Source organism: Tauraco erythrolophus, chromosome 12 (genome assembly GCF_009769465.1).
Source record: "Tauraco erythrolophus isolate bTauEry1 chromosome 12, bTauEry1.pri, whole genome shotgun sequence".
Lineage (NCBI taxonomy): Eukaryota > Metazoa > Chordata > Aves > Musophagiformes > Musophagidae > Tauraco > Tauraco erythrolophus.
In genome coordinates, this window is record NC_141476.1 from 1851217 (window position 1) to 1867282 (window position 16066).

The window sequence follows — 16066 nt, forward strand, 5'->3', positions numbered from 1 at the left end:
TAAAAAGATTCAAACAATAACCTCTTCAGCACTAACTTCATATTTATTAGAAACGTTTTGAGTTGCAACGTAAGGTTTATGAAAACCAATGTTGTTATAAGAAGGTGAAAATACAGCAGATAACATTTACCCTTGTATTTAAGCCTTACCTTAAAAACAATTAACCCAGCAAGGAACATTCAACTACACCAACTGTAGTCAAAAGTAAAAAGCATGTAGGCAAAGGGGAGCCACTGAAAAAAATTTTAAAAAAACAGCTGTTGTATTTAGAATAAGTTGTTTTGGCCTCACTTTTTTTCATCCCTCAACAGCCTGGCCTGAATTTAACTGCTTTCTTCCTGAAAGTTCACAATTATTGCTCAAATGTTTCCCAGCTGTATTTCAAGGCGGTGGGATGAAGAAACAGCATTTTTTTCACCATCCCTTGCTGGACCCAAAAGGCACAGTTTGCAGGTGCAGTGTGGCACTACGGTGGGCATCGATGGCACGGACCCGACTGTCTCGTGGCAGGGGGAAGGATCAGCCTCCTGCCAACCCCATCCCCAGGGGGACGCAGAGGCAGCCCCGTTACTAACTGAACTGACACTGAGAATAAATCCAGCCCACGAGTGTTCTTTGGGATGGGCACAGCAGTTGATATTCTTCCAGTATCTTTGAAAAACAAACAAAAAAAGTCACCTCTCACATCGGTTACTTTTTAAGTTACTTTGGGGTCCACTGTATTTTGTAACCAGCTGCTCAGAAATACTTTATCCACCTTCCCAAGCAAGCTCAGTTTGTCCTGCTAGTGAAGAATACTTAAGGCACTAACATATTAATGCTGTCAGGAATGTGAAATAGTTTGATCTTCATGTACTGTTATACCAGTTCTTAGCAGCATCTCTCCTGAAAAGGCACTAGATACACGGTAAAAACCGAGACTTTTTGGAACTTCTGCTCAGCTAAGCTATATAAAGTCAGCTGCTTGGACAGCTGAGTGGCTTTACAATTTCCCTTTCCCTCCCCCCCATTCCCTTACAAAAAAAGGCACCTGTTTTGTTTTATTACTGGTTTCTGGAGCCACAGGATCTTGTGACCGTGCAGTTCTATACAACTGTGTATATAAGGGGTATCATGACTATACTGATAGCTTCTTATACGATCAGGAGTTATCTTTTCAAAACACTATTCTAGATACAGCATTTTTCTTTCAGCAAAACCCACTACCAGTGGGTTCCTACCTGAGTAGTACATAAGGTTGCGTATTGCTAGTCAGAAAAATTCCATGATTAAACGTGGTGTAAGAAATTGCACTTTCCCATTCCTCCCCCAACCCCAAGATCATTTCAAATTAAATACTAGACCCTTTTCTAAAGGGACACTTGTACTACAGCTACAAAGAGGTAGCTAAGTGGCACATGCCAATTTTCTTGCCTTTTTTTTTTTTTTCCTTTTTCTTTTTGAAGTATATTCAGCCTTCATTTGCAACATTTTTCATAGGAAGTCTTAAAACAAGAAATCTCTATTCAGGTGGCACGTGGAGTTACCACAGTTCAGAAGACGGAACTCGTAAGAGAACTTCATCTCCCTTCATGTCCATAACTGAAAACTAACAAGCACGGGGGGTACCCAAGTGACTCAGCATATGCAGGCGTGTAGCTGAAGGAGAGGAATGTCTACAGCCAAATCCCATGCTCCTCCTGACATACAATAAAAGTTACTCTGAAGAATCATTCAGATCAAGCCCACCATTCGATCGATCTGTCTCATGTAGTTACTCTTCAAGGGCAGTAAGTACCTCCTCTCATCAGGAACTCTGTTGCACTGTTAACAAAACGAGAACATCGTTAGGAACTCAAACACAGAAACAGGCAATCCCATTCCCTCTGTAATCTAGCAGGCATCTCAGCATCAGTAACCACAGATGGCCTCCCAGGACAGACAACTGTGCCCAAAAGCGCTTCTGGTCCCCACTCTCCCTCCCTCTTTGCAAATTTCCAGCACAAACCACACAAGTGAACAGCAAGTGTTCCTCAGCTGCAAGCTTTCAAATACACCCCCAACTACTGCAGCTTGTTATTCAACCCTTTCCTTCACTATGACAACTGTGAATGGGTTTTTTTTAAATAATGCTCTTTTTCTGCAGGACTGGGGGGAGAAGGAAAGGAATCACGCTAGAACCTACTAGCAGAGATTTAAAAAAAATTGTTCTGTATTAAAAACATATCTGTTTTGGGTGGTGATAGGCACTGGATCCACAGCTCTCTACTCAGGTGATGTAGCTAAGAAAGGTCACCCTTTAAAAACTCTGTTTAAATGACCCTCTGCTTTTCTCTTTCCCCATCACAGCAACACTGGAAGATTTTAAGGGCAAAGAAAAGGAGAAGGGAAAAATAATTGGAAATAAATTAACAAAGAACAAACTAATTGCTGCAAAATACTTAAAAGGGGTCAGGTTTCACCTTCAACACAATCACTCTCCCATTATCCCTTCCATCCATTCCACTACTGAAAGTGTTTTTCACAAGGGAGTTTTCTCAGATATTTGACATTTACAAAGGAAACACTGCAGAGCCCTAAGGGAACACTTCCAAATGGCTTTTTCTACTGCCTCACCCAGTCCAACATACATCCCTTCTCCAGTAGCACAACCAGGAACACTCCGTGTATTCCTTACATTAGAACTGAAGTTGACTGCCTTAAATTCATTAGGTTTAATTTTTTCTGTGCTGTCCTCTTCTCCAGGGAGGATGTCTTGCCACAGCGAGTTACGGAAACGTTCATCCACGGACACAACATGTCCCTCAGTAGTAAACATATACTTATTTCCAGATTTATGCAGGGGATTCTCTTCATCAAACAGCTAAACAAGAGATGAGAGAGACATCTATAGTATGTGTGCAACATTCTTCATGTCCCATCAACAATAAGTTAAAAAGTAAGCAAAAAAAAAAAACCCACTCATGCATTCAAAGATCACACCAAAGGCATACCTTTTAGGGCTGAACAGGTTACTACTGTTAGAGCAAATGGAAATAAATAGTTTTAATGCAAGAGATTTATTTTAACAGTTAAAAGGGGAGAGTAAAAGAAAAAATTCACACAACTTCCAACTGCCCTTATAAGCCATACTATTTCTAGGCTGGCACCCACTGTTTCTACTCAGTTACAGATTTATTTGATTTTCAACACTAAAGGAGATGGAGAACAGTAGCTTAAGCAGTGTTGGCTCAAACACTTTCTCCTACGACTGCCAAAGCCTGATGAGGAGAAATGGGAGGCTGCTGCGAGGCAGGCAAGAGCTACCAGCAGCAATTCAGCTCAGAGCTGAGCAGCAGCTTCCTTCACTCTTTGCTTCCTCTCCTTTCCAGCTCATCCCCAAAAGATCCACCACCTCTCCAGCCAGCAGCTGCCCAGACCTCCAAGATTAGGGTAGGGTCAAAGAAAGAGCAGCACATTTCCTGATACCTGAACACCTCTCCTCCCCAGAGCCCAGCATGGTTTCTAATCAACAACGTCGTGCCTCCTCGCTGCGCCACGTTTGTGCCCAGCACATGCAAGAGAGTATTTTTGAGATGAAGAACGTATACGTACCAGGTACAAATATTTACACGTTTCACTAAGAAAAAAGCTCTCCATCCGATCCTCCTTTGTCTTCTCTACAACGTGGTGTAACGTGGCATACCCACACCTGCAGGATTTAAGATTAGTTTGGGTTTAGTTCCCACGCATTCTGATCTCAAAGCACTCCCCAGATATTCCTTAACTATTCTTGCAGGATCCACAGGGAAAAAAAAGCCTGCTAATTTTATCAGTTTTCAGCAACTGATCACCAACAATGCATTCTGAAAGGTAGTTATAAAATTCTGAAGGCATAAAGTTGTGACTGGACTATAATTTCATCTTCAGATGAGAAAGAAATAATTGCTCAATAAACAAATCACCACTTGTGGCTCTCATGGAGGGTTGGGTTTTCTGTTTTACCTACATTGGGCAGACTGGATTCTATATAGTAAAATACATGTATGTAGCAGTGAGAGAAGATAATAAACATTGAAGACTGACTTTGCTTTTGTGTATTTTTCCAAACTCTGCAGAATATCCATTCCCACATGAAGGTAAAATGGGTTCTTTGTGGCCTAAGTAAGAAAGATAGACAAGAGTCAGAGTCAGCAATTTTGAAATCTTGTAAAAATAACACTTACAACAAAGGCCTACTAGTATCAGATCCCTAATACAGTAAACTTATCTTTATAGGAACATGACTTAGATTACTCTGTGCAAGCTCCTCACATTTACTTTAGTGCAAATCCTAATAAAACTTGTAGTAAATTCAAACTCTTTGATAGCTTTCTTGAGCCAGAAGGTCATTTTAGTTTACTGGATCTTCTGCTAGTCAGAAACTGTGCTAGGATGATACAGCAAGGAAAGCTACTACATTTATTTCAACAATTTCTGTTAAGAAGTCACAAGTCTCTACCCTGTAAAAAAACTACCAGTTATTTTTTTTTAAAAAGGTCGTTTTGTCTCATTTTTGTCTTATAAAAAAGGCTATTTTTAAGCAAACAACACAGCACCTACATTGTGTAACAACCTAGTGCCTAAACAGAGACCTCTGTGTAAGAACAGGCAGATCCAGAGGCACCACATTTTAGCAGGCTAGAGGTTATGGGTAGTAAAAGTAACTTTCTAAACAAAACTATTTTTGCCAAAACATAAGCAGTTAGCTCAGAAAAGTCAAGTACCTGATAAAGAAGATATGTGGATTCCACTAACTCCGGCCTCAGGGGATAAAAGGGAACATCCGGTGCTTGCAGCTGCCAGTTGTATCTCTCTGGGAGAGCCCCGTATCGTTTCCATATGGCATAATAAAAAGCATGGAGACAAATAGCATCTTCCACATCCCCTATCAACACCTGAGCATAACGACAGCCATAAACACGCTTAATACTGCAGGCCAGCAAACTGCTTTCTGCTCTGTGTAAGAAGATGCCATATAATAAAACGCTCCCCTCGCAAGGAGAGACAAAAAAACCCCCAATCCCCTCCCCAAAAAAATCTAATGTATCAACTCCTTCACACCAAAATGTGAAGATGGTGGGGAGTTAGGGGAAGGGCTCTTTACATTAGTGATGGGTGATAGAACAAGAGGAAATGGGCATAAGCTTAGTCAGGGGAGATTCAGGTTGGATGTTAGGAAGTATTTCTTCTCTGAAAGGGTTGTCAGCCACTGGAATAAGCTGCCCAGGGAGGTGGTTGAGTCCCCATCCCTGGATGTGTTTAAGAATAGGGTGGATGAGCTACTTGAGGATATGGTTTAATGGGGATTAGGGATGGTTGGACTCGATGATCTCTAAGGTCTTTTCCAACCTAGAAATCTATGAAATCTATGAAAAGCTTTGTGGAGCTCAGCCCCACAGCATGGCATACAAATGCTGAGGTTAAACGAGAAAAATTTGAAATATCTCAAACCTAGCAGAGAGCAGGCCAAGCCTTCCAATAGTGTCATTAGGATGAGCCTTTCTGACACCCCTCTACTGTGCCCTTTGGTCTTTAACTGAAAGTTTACCTGTAGTCCAGGAAAAAAGGCTTGCAAAGAGTCAATCCACGTGTTCATCAGCTGTCCTGTGAACATGTTTACGTTAACATACAAAGGAGGGTCACCTTCACCTTCGTTGCACGCTTCTCGACTGCCAAGGAACAACAGGCATGTGTAAATATTCCCCATTTTAGAAGAACACAATTCAAGTTTCATTTCACAGCACTGCCACGGGCAAAGAGGACGAGCCACACGTTTGTCGTGCTAGGCTCAAAGCCTTCTTGAAAAGAACCAAAATGTCGGTCAGGCTCTCAGAAAAATTAACTCATAAAGGTTTGTACATCATATCTTAAAGTTATGTCAGCAGAATCTCTACCCAAAAGTCATGCTAGGTAAGACCAGGCCTTAAGAAGCACTGAACCAGCCAATTGAATACACTTCCTTTGCAGTTCTACAGCCGTCTCTCAGTCTAATGTTTACTAACTTGGACAGTAACCAGTTTAGCTTCTTTGCACCAGTAATGCCATACAGATCAGTTGACTAAGGAGTGACGGGAACACTAAAACTTATTTCCACGGTGACTACCACAGAAATTAGATTTTCTTTTTTGCAGACAAAAAGAGAAGGCAGATTTTCTAGAGCATGACACAAAGCACTATACAATCTCTCGTATCTGGCTGGAGTACTCATTGCTTCGGGAATTGATACTCATTTGAAAAAACATACCCTCTTCTTAAGTGGTTCTGAATGTTCCGATAAGCATCATTGAACATCTCCAAGTCTTCCTTTTCTCCAAAGAGGATGTAAGACTTCAGAAGGTACTCATAGAATGAATCCGACCCTGCTCCCAAGCCACTTTGCTTTCCAACCCAATGGCCAGTTTGAATATTCACAACATTTCCTTTCAGAACAGACAAAAAGTTTAGTCTAAAGTTGCCAAATACATCTGAGAAAAATAATCAAGAACCAGAACTTAGAAATATTCCATCTTCAAAAAGTCTTAAGGAGGCATGAGCAAAGACCGCTATCAAAATAAAGCGTTACAGTGCATTCATCCAAGAACTAGCACACACACGTAGTTGTTTTAAATAATTTCAGTCATCTGCCTATCTAAATTATATTAATAGAAATGTAAGAACTTCAGTTTCACTTCCCAGTTTCACGAAAAATGTGTCTTTGGAAACCTGTGCCCTAAGAAGTCATTCAGAGACTCCACTTTTCTTGCAAAATTACAAGGTGCTGTTTGGTCAACAGAAACCACGAGCACACAAGGAGAGCACGACTTCACAGCTACGGAGGCAGCAGACTGACAAAGTTCACGATGCCTGAAAGAAACCTGGAGCGTGATGGCATTCTGCTCTAGGAGACCGAGGGAGGCTGAAACACGGAGCCAGTCAATACAGCATCACCTCAGAGGAGGTTACCTAGCAGTCCGGTGTTATTGCTCCTGAGACTCCAGAGCGCTTTGACAGCTCTCCTGGCCACCCATTCAAACGTGGAATCGCCGAGCAGCCTGCTAAGGATGCCAAACTCCACCAGCAAGGAACCGGCTCCTGCAGTGCAAGTTTCATTATTGCTGTCTGGAGGCACTCCCTTCTTCAGATTGACCTGTGAAGCAGGTAGAGAAAGAGTTAACAGCAAGAAGACGGGCTGCAGCTCATTCAGCTGGGCTCTCATCTGCAGTCCACTATTTATTATTAAGCCTTTTAATTAGTTTTTCCAATATCTAGCATGCAATGCTTATGTAAAAGCCAGCGTAACACTGCTTGGTCAAAAATTTCCTGAAATTCATCTTCCAACTTTATAACATCATGCTCAAGGTGGGAAATCCTAATTTTGCTGCTCTTATACTTCCTAATCCTTCCAAATTTCAGTCTGCTTTTTCATCGTTTCTACTAAACATTCGGGTTCTTCCAAGGGTGGTGCAAGTGCTGCTTCCCCTCATTCAGCTCCCTTGAAACCACGCGTTTCCCCAGCCAACGCTCCTCAACTTCCCCACGGAACAAAACGCTGAAGGGAAGTTAAACCACCCTCAACTGCTTTACCAGGCTCTGAACAGAAGTGAAAATTTATGTTTCTACAGCCTGATGGGTCTGGAGGAAAAGCAGCGCTGCTGTTCTCAGGAATTAAAAGTAGTCAGGCAAAGGCTAATTAGTTTTATGGTTGAGAGTTCTTCCACTAGAACTGACATCCTTCTCCTTGCAAACTGCATCTGCTTAAAACAAGAGGACGCAGAATCCTTGAGTACTCATGGAGCAGTAGTCAAGAAAATTACAAATTCCAAGCCCAGTACGACAAATATTTCAGATGAGTTTATTTTATTAAAATTATCTTAATACCAAGTCACCAATAAAGTTACTTTCCTAGATTATTTGCCTTTAAAGTATTTCTTGTTAACCTTCTTAATTGACAGCACTGCTTGTTGCTGCATGATATGCAGGAAGAAAGTATGGGGCAGGGCACGTCCCAGCCAAGCAGCACACAAAAGACCACTGACCCATAAGGAACAGAACGTACACAGTGAAAAAACTGCCTGAAGAAAACATTCACTAGACAGAAGGAGCAATTTATATATCGTCCACGTCACCGTAACTCAGCAGAGTTTCCCCCCCACGCCGTTTTAGTGGACCTTAGAGCAGGTTTAACCCCCCAAGTGCACACATGAAGGCACAAACGAGGCACAGAACTCGAGCTGTAGGATGGACGTGTTCCTACTTTGGGATTATTTCGCTGCTGTGCTGATGCACTCACTTACCCGGGGGTATGGAATTCCAGTTTTGGTGTTCTCAAAGGCTGGAAGCAGTCTCACTGCCAGGTCATGAGCCATGTGCAACAGTTCATTGTCATAATCCTTGATGGTCATATCACCAAAAGGCTGTTTGGTATCTGTAATTATTATGTGGGCAGAAAGCAGGCTTCCCAAAACCCTAAGGGAAAAGGGGAAGATCTTCAGCTTTTAAATCTCTTCTTCAGCCACACCCTTACCAGTGTGACATTTAACAGAAATATTACTTTGTGCACCCTACGGGCACTACAGAAAGATCTGCTTTTTTCCCCACCAGTAGTGCAAACATCTAGAAGTCACATTGCTTGTCACCCACAGTAATCCCAAAAGCCAGTCCTGCAAAATTTACCCAGCCCAGGAGATCCTCACAACATAACAAGTCTATAATTGAGCGAAGACCTCCTTGCCCCACGTTTTTGCTGCTGCAAATGGTAGTAGGTTGTCATATAAACTTAATACTCAGAAAAAAGAAACCTAGCCAAGTTAAGCAGCAACTGAACGCACGCTGTTTATGACATTCAGAAAATGCAGCCACTTAAAATCAGACAGTATTTTAAACTCATCTCCCAGACAGACAGGCCTGTTTTTCATGTAAAACGAAAGCGAAAGCGAGCAGAAGGCCCGTGGAAGAAAAGCAAAACAGGGAAAACCTGTCAGCAGGGTTGTTTGCTGTGCACACATCTGATCTGCTGCTGCAAAAGTAGCAGTCTGCAAGCCAAAGCCAGCTGAGACCACCACTGCATCCCTGCTTCAAGCCTAATGGGATTCCTAAAACGGTTTTAATTACGAAAGGATGGAATAGATTCATAGATTCATAGATTTCTAGGTTGGAAAAGACCTTAGAGATCATCCAGTCCCACCGTCCCTAATCCCCATTAAACCATATCGCTAAGATCATCCACCCTATTCTTAAACACATCCAGGGATGGGGACTCAACCACCTCCCTGGGCAGCCTATTCCAGTGGCTGACAACCCTTTCAGAGAAGAAATACTTCCTAACATCCAACCTGAATCTCCCCTGACTAAGCTTATGCCCATTTCCTCTTGTTCTATCACCCATCACTAATGTAAAGAGCCCTTCCCCTACCTCCCCACCATCTTTTCTCAAGTATTTGTATAGATTCATAGATTTCTATGTTGGAAAAGACCTTAGACATCAAAGAATACTTTCATAAAAGGTTAAAACACAACTTACCCAAGGAGCAATTATGGAATAAAGCCTACCAAAGACATCCTTATTGATGATTTTACTCCAGTTCTCCCACATATGCCCACCAAGTCTTTAACCTTGGCACTGTTTTAAAGACAGAAACTTACAGCGACGTACCTGATTGTTGCCTCGAAAACCTGGACTGTTGAGTCTTTATCAAATGAAACTGTGTCAATCACCAACTTCACTGCTTTCTGGAATTCTGAGGAGTTTCCCATTACCTTTGACATAAAAAAAAAAGCTATTTTGTGGAATTGTTGCTTCAGAACAGGGTGGGGAAGAGACTGGCAAGTTCACATTTTAGACCAACAGTCACGTTAACTAGACACAGAACAGAGTGCTCCAAGCTCCTGCTACCAAGACTTTCTGGAAAGGTACCCATCCTACTGACGTGTAATAGTGCATGTTTTTAAAAGTATGTTAAAACAGGGAAATCCACATATTTTTGTCTGTTTTACTAATCTATGCACTCATGGACTCATCTACCCCCACCATCAGCACTGTGGGTGATCTCTTAGAGCAGGAGTCTAAAACTCTTAAGATTAGCACCCTAAGTGTTTTAACTGCTTAAACTACCCGTTGAAGAGTTAAGTTTAGCTTAAAAGGTAACACAACTTGCAGAACAATAAAGTCTGATTTGACATTTATTTGACCAGGGCAGTCCAGCCTCTCAGGCTTTCGACTCAACACTGCACACCGTGCCCAGGAGCAACCTCATGCCAGTCTTCTATAGGTACCTGAGCGATGGGTTTCCACTATATCCAGAGACGGACGTAAATTCAGCCCCAGCTTCAAGGGAGCAGGAGCACGGAAGGAAAACACAGGTTACAGCTTTTCCTGAGTCCACAACAAGGCTGGGTGTACAGGGAACCTATCTGGCTCTCCAACCATCAAACACCACGCACCAGCCAGTCTGCTCTTTCCGATACCCAGACCTAGTGGGAAAGCATTCACATGGATCTGAGCGGATGAAGAGCAAAACAGGCTTCCATCACCCAGCAGCTTCTGAAACACAAGAGACTCTAAGAACCAGAAGTTTTATATTTGAGAAAAAAAAAGTGTGACACGCTGCCCCAAAAGGTAGGGAAGGGACGCTGAGCCACCGGTGAATGGGGACAGGAAGGCCACCGCACCGTCAGCCACGCAGCACGGATCCCTAACTGCTGTTTCAGTTAAACCCAACGTCTTCCTCGCTTCCTGCTTTCAGTTCTGTTCACCACTGCCACGTTCATCCCCTCACCGCAGAGCTGCGACTCCGTTGGAGCAGTGGGAAGTATTTTACGACCTGGAGCACAAGCATAGTCCTTGCACGCACCACCTTCTCCACAAGAATGGAGAAACCCACTATGGATCCTGGGCATTGAGGGGCCCTGACCACAGGCCAGAAGGTCAAGAAGCTGCCCCAGCTGCAAAAACGAGACTACAAAACATATGGGGGTTTCTAAACATGCATAAGGAGTTCTAGGACAGGGCTCTTCTCCATGATACCATGCTACTGGTACTACTAACGTAAAAACGAGTTGCTTCTCATTAACTTCAAATTTTATCAGAAACACATATGATGGACAATTTTAGCAGGCGAGAAGCAGCTGTACAGCTTTTCCCTTCCTTCTTTCCACCACTCTTCATACAGATTTACGTGTCAATCGGGCCTCTCTCCGCCAAGCAAAACAATCAGAGCTCTTTCAGTCATCTTCAATAAGATGACCTCTCCTCCTGATGTATCTCTCAGCAACGCATGCAGATTCCAGCTGAAATCCACCCTTCCTGAACACCAGAGCAATGACAGCGTTCCAAAAGAGATCTCGCTTGAGCCGTGGGGAAGATCTCTGAAACTTCCTCTGTCTCTTCTGGAAGACTCTCCAGAAACATCCCCACGTACTCTTAACCCTTCCCTGCACGTGTAACACTTGCTAGCTCGCGATCCGGCTGTCAGCTGACATACAACCTTCTCCTCAGAAGCAAAGGATTTCACAACTTCCCACTTACAAACTATCAGACCTTTTACTTTGTATTGCTGGAGTTCATTACAACTTTAAATTGGTCTCTCACGAAGTCATCTCACCTTCTCTTCATGTTAAGAATGGATCTCTATCAGCAGCTCTGCATGAAACATCAGCACTTTTTGCATTAACAACATTAATGCACAAAGACTCAACAGCGCTTGTCCCATAACAGGTCCTTGGAAAAACACCATGGAGTAAATTCCTCCAGTTTGAAGCTTTCTGTTGCCATCTCCTTCAACTTCTCACCAAGTTTCTCTACATTCACCCCTCTTCAGCTCCACTAGCGTGTGTGTTTGTTTGTTTTTTGTTTTTTTTCTTTTCATCACGGAGCTGACTCGAGATATTAGACCTACTGTGGTGTTAAATTCAACCTCGGAGTAAGGGACATCATCGGTGGCATTCAGTACCGGGGCAGATGAACCTGGAAAGACCCATCTTCAACAGAACACTGAAAGAACGAACACCATACTACATCCTCGTTTTCCTCTTTAACTCTTTCCTTCAGAGTCCGTTCCAGCACACTGCCTGCTGTCAAGGTGACAGCTCAGGACCACACTCCCACCACCAAGACCTCAGTTTCACAGCCTAAGTTCTGTGCCCAAGAGTAGCTTTGACTCCAGGTTTTCTACACCGGGTTGGGAATGAACCCCCTGGTGAACTGCAACGGGCTCCCGCTCCGCTGCTAACAGCCGGACCAGCAGCACAGAGCGGGCCAGACCCACATGCGTTCAAGAGCATCTGGGGTTTCCCACCTCATCCAACCTCAGCCTTTCCGACATTAACATCCGTATCCTGCCGGGACATTGCCTTCGGAGTTTAATTAGTGGAAGAATTACTCTTTGCCAATGCATCCTGGCTATGTTAACGCATCTGGGAACTATTTCGCAAAACTAATTCACACCTCTGCTACGGAGACAGGCTGGGAGAGTTGGGGCTGTTCAGCCTGGAGAAGAGAAGGCTCCGGGGTGATCTTATTGCAGCCTCCCAGTACCTAAAGGGGCTACAGGAAAGCTGGAGAGGGGCTTTTTACAAGGGTGTGTAGTGACAGGACAAGGGGCAATGGCTTTAAACTGAAAGAGGGGAGATTTCGATGGGATATAAGGAAGAAATTCTTCCCTCTGAGGGTGGTGAGGCACTGGCACAGGTTGCCCAGAGAAGCTGTGGCTGCCCCATCCCTGGAAGTGTTCAAGGCCAGGCTGGACGAGGCTTTGAGCAACCTGGTGTAGTGGAGGGTGTCCCTGCCTGTGGCAGGGGGGTTGGAACTAGATGATCTTCGAGGTCCCTTCCAACCCAAACCATTCCATGATTCAATCTATGATTCTAAAATACGGTTTGTTCGCTCCAGCTGAACCTCCGGATTAAATTTACCCGAACGGGGCGCCGCGACCGGCCGGCCCGCAGCCCCCCTCACCCCCCCCCCCCCCCCCCCCCCACCGCGGGACCACCGACCGCGGACTCACCGCCAGCGTGTCCAGCGCGTCGATCAGCGTCAGCGAGTAGTTTCCCAGCACGTCGTTGATGTTGAGGTTGGAGCTGGAAGAGAAGAACCGCGCGTCAGGCGCGGCCGCGCCCGGGCCCCGCCACCCCCCACCCACCCCCGGCGGCGACTCACGGGTCGCGGCGGTCGGGCCCGCGGCCGCGGCAGTGCAGCGGGTCGAGCTCGTCCCGCGGGAAGGCGTGCTGCATGTAGCTGTCGTAGCCGAAGGCGAACATGCCGCGGGCGGCGTCGCGCAGCCGGGCGCGCAGCTGCGGCGGGAACGCGCCGCTGTACCGCCGCTCGTACTCGTCCCCCCCCGCCGCCCCGCCGCCGCCTCCGCCGCCGCCCCCCCCGCCGCAGCAGCGAGCCCCAGTGCGCGGAGCCGGGGGGGGCGGCGGCGGGCGGCGGCGGGAAGGGGAAGGGGAAGCGGCGGCGCAGGCAGAGGCCGGGCGCCAGCGCGGGCAGCAGCGCCAGCAGCGCCTGCAGCCCCAGCCTCAGCAGCAGCAGCCCCAGCAGCAGCGACCGCCATTGCATGGTCGCCCGCGCGCCGCGCGCATAGTTTAAAGGGGCCGCCCGCTCCGCAGCCCCCGCCGCGCTCCTCCGCGACGCGTCGCCTTTAACAGCGGAAGGGGAAGGCGGGAGCGCGGCCGCCGCGGGGCCCGCCCCCCCGGCTCCTATTGGCCGAGCCGATGGGGAGGCGGGACCAGCCGCGGTCACGGGGAGCAAGGTGACGTCACTCAAGGGCCGCACCCCGGCGCGCCTTAAAGGGCCAGTGCGGGGCGGGGCGCGGGGGGCGTGCCGGGCTGTCGTGGCACCCGCGGCCTCACCGGAGGCGGAGACCCGGCGCACCTGTGCCCAGCGGGGCCGAGAAACGGGGTTTAAAAGAGGCAAACAAACAAAAGCCCAACCGAAAACCCAAACCTCAACCAGTCCAGGGAAGCTCGTAACCAGTCCCTCCCACCACCAGCGCCTCCCGGGGCCCCTTACCCCGCAGACGGCTCCGTGCGAGGGGGGGCCGAGGGCAGCAGCTCGGAGGAGGCCAGGAAAAGCTGGGGAGATGGACGCACGCAGGGCTTCCAGTCGCACAGCGCGGAACCGACAGCCCCAGTGCTCCAGGACTGGGATGGCAAACGGAGCAACGGGATGGCAAACGGAGCAACGGGATGGCAAACGGAGCAACGGGATGGCAAACGGAGCAACGGGATGGCAAACGGAGCAACGGGATGGCAAACGGAGCAACGGGATGGCAAACGGAGCAACGGGATGGCAAACGGAGCAACGGGATGGCAAACGGAGCACAGGCTCCACGGCAGCTGGAGTTCTGGGAAAGCAGCACAAATAAGTGATGAGTGCCAGATGTGAAAGTGAAAACCGAGTCCGGCAGTGCTGGCAAAACCGAAACCCCTCAAAGACAGTCAAAAAGAACAGAAAAGTCAGGAAAGACACGACAGGTGGGGGGGGTGAAGAGGAGACATCTCTGAGCTGCCCCAGAAACCTTCACAGCATCGCCAGCAACTGCATGTTGCTTCATCGCTGAACTAAGGACTGGTGCCCACCCCAGTGTGGCACTCCCTCCGCAAGAAAGTGCACGATTTGTTACAAATAAGTTTGATAGAAATAATACGAAAAATCCTTATGCAGGGAAAAAAAAACATTCGGACTGTTATAACACATTGACAGACAACCAGACATTAAGGATTTGTCTCCAGCCTGCGTTTCATACTTTCTCTCTGAAATAAGATCCTGCTCTTTGCATTCCACTCATTGCAACAGTAGACCAAATAAACCTTAAAAAAAAATAAAAAAAGCAATCACAATTCAGTGGTCCACCAAGACTTCTGCCTGCTGACTCCTGCTAAAAGCCTCCACCCTGTCCAAACCAGCAGCCTGAGGTTGCTCCTTCAGTTCCTTTCCTCAACCTGTGGAATTCATACATCTTTTCCAAGTTTTTCCCATCACGCACCAGAAATGTTACTATTCACACCAAGAAGAGGATTCATTTACTGATTCTAAAAAAAAAAAAATAGGGAAATTCCTCATTGTTGCAAGAACTGACCTAGCTTTCCACATCCCGAGTTAACGCATTTATAAAGATTTCATTCCGAGACTCTGTGAGAATCAAGTTTAGCTTGACATTTCGCACATCACAACAGCTTTTTCTTTCTCTGCTCACGTATTTTCTTTGTCTGTTGGATAACGTGGTTTATGAATTTCTACCCAATGGGTCTTTTCAGAGGGAACCACAAACGAGACCAACAGACGCCTTCAGCATCTGAAGCAAAGCCGTGACCAGAAGCGATGGAGTTTCACAGACCAGCTATCAGAAAGTTGCCCCCCCCCGAGCTCAAGGCTTATTGCAGTCGCTCTCTCGAGATGAAGTTATGTAGTTAACACCCTGGTTACGTTAGAAAACGACTAAATTTTAATTCTAACGTTTTTTACAGTAGAACGCTCCCGGTTTCCAGAGAAACCGCTCTGCCAACACACAGCACACGCTGACTAAGCATCAACCCCGCAACAGCATTTAGCTACTCTTGGTTTTCACTCCAAACAACAACATGAAATTTAGAATTAGTCTCATTCATATACTCGAGATCACTGTTTTATGGCAGTGTTTAAAACATAAGTTTCCTAATTAGGTCAGGAAAGAATTCTTGAGTTTACTACTTGACTGCACCTGCCTAGGTGGAAGCAGTACCACCTACTCCCTTCATGGTTAGAAGAGTGCTTCGAAGAGTCAGTGCTTGCTTCTCTCACAGGCCAGCTAAAAAAATTCAATTTTAGCACAGATGCGTTTAGTTTAGCTTGAGCGTAACAAAGTTTCCCACAATTTGGTAAGGAGAGCTTCCTACAGATTTCTAGCAGCAGTAAAAGCAGCTGTGCTGCCACAGATGAATGTGCAAAAGAAAGGTTTTCAACAACACTTTATTGAAGCACTTCCAAACGATCACAATGATAGATGTTGCCTTTAACAGAGTAAAACCTGTCATGTCATAATTAAAAGGCACTAATCCTGGCAGAGGGGTCTACTTACCCACCTTCCATTGTGACGGAAATAAAAACATCAAA

At 46.0% G+C, this 16066-nt stretch overlaps 1 protein-coding gene across 1 annotated transcript; it reads right to left on the minus strand.

Moving 5' to 3' along the window:
• Nucleotides 1-1404: 1404 nt before the first annotated feature.
• EDEM1 (ER degradation enhancing alpha-mannosidase like protein 1) lies at nucleotides 1405-13531 on the minus strand. Its single transcript, XM_086619096.1, is given in 13 exon segments — nucleotides 1405-1803; nucleotides 2657-2842; nucleotides 3574-3670; nucleotides 4045-4118; nucleotides 4725-4895; nucleotides 5549-5669; nucleotides 6245-6419; nucleotides 6943-7126; nucleotides 8274-8445; nucleotides 9632-9735; nucleotides 12981-13053; nucleotides 13133-13335; nucleotides 13337-13531. Coding segments are annotated over 13 exon segments (1845 nt in total). The 3' UTR covers nucleotides 1405-1713.
• Between the last annotated feature and the right edge of the window lie 2535 nt (nucleotides 13532-16066).